Here is a 441-nt window from a genome sequence, read left to right as displayed (position 1 = left end):
GCCCGCTGCAGCCCGGCCCCGGCTCCCCGCCGCGCGCCCCGACACCTACTCCCCGCGGGCCTCCTCCGCGATCGCGGCCTCCGACCGCGGCCGGGCCGCCTCCCCGCCACCTCCAGCCCGCGGCCGCTGCCGGGCCCCTTTGGCTGCCATGCCGAGTACGGGAAGCCGTGCGCCCGTTCCCTGCCGCCGGCGGACGAAACGAGAGCGGAGCCGAAGCCGCCGGCCGCCATGCCGGGTGTGGGCACGGGAGCGCGCCTCCGCGCGGCCGTACACGCCCTCTTGCCGCGGACGGCCGATAGCGGCGCGGAGCGGGGACACCGCTGCACCGGACGGCGGGACCTAAGCAAGGGTCCCTCGGCCACCCGCCACGGCACCGCTTCTCGCCAGCCGGCCGCTCTCCCCGCTGCAGCCCCGCGGCGGCTGTGGCTCCCCCCCCCCCGC

At 80.0% G+C, this 441-nt stretch overlaps 1 protein-coding gene across 3 annotated transcripts in view; it reads right to left on the bottom strand.

The window, feature by feature from the left end:
• The window catches only part of ALG9 (ALG9, alpha-1,2-mannosyltransferase), a 32,060-nt gene extending 31,826 nt beyond the window's left edge, over window positions 1-234 (bottom strand). For all 3 annotated transcript variants that reach the window (XM_014939956.1, XM_014939959.1, XM_014939957.1), the window contains exon 1: window positions 50-234. In XM_014939956.1, coding sequence (XP_014795442.1) covers window positions 50-150 — 101 coding nt within the window. In that variant the 5' untranslated portion in view covers window positions 151-234. The remainder of the gene's footprint in view (window positions 1-49) is intronic.
• Window positions 235-441: the final 207 nt, after the last annotated feature.

Source organism: Calidris pugnax, unplaced genomic scaffold, assembly GCF_001431845.1.
Source record: "Calidris pugnax isolate Ruff unplaced genomic scaffold, ASM143184v1 scaffold92, whole genome shotgun sequence".
NCBI classification, from domain to species: Eukaryota; Metazoa; Chordata; class Aves; order Charadriiformes; family Scolopacidae; genus Calidris; species Calidris pugnax.
Note: the sequence above shows the minus strand (reverse complement) of the source record. Positions and strands in the feature narration are given on the sequence as shown.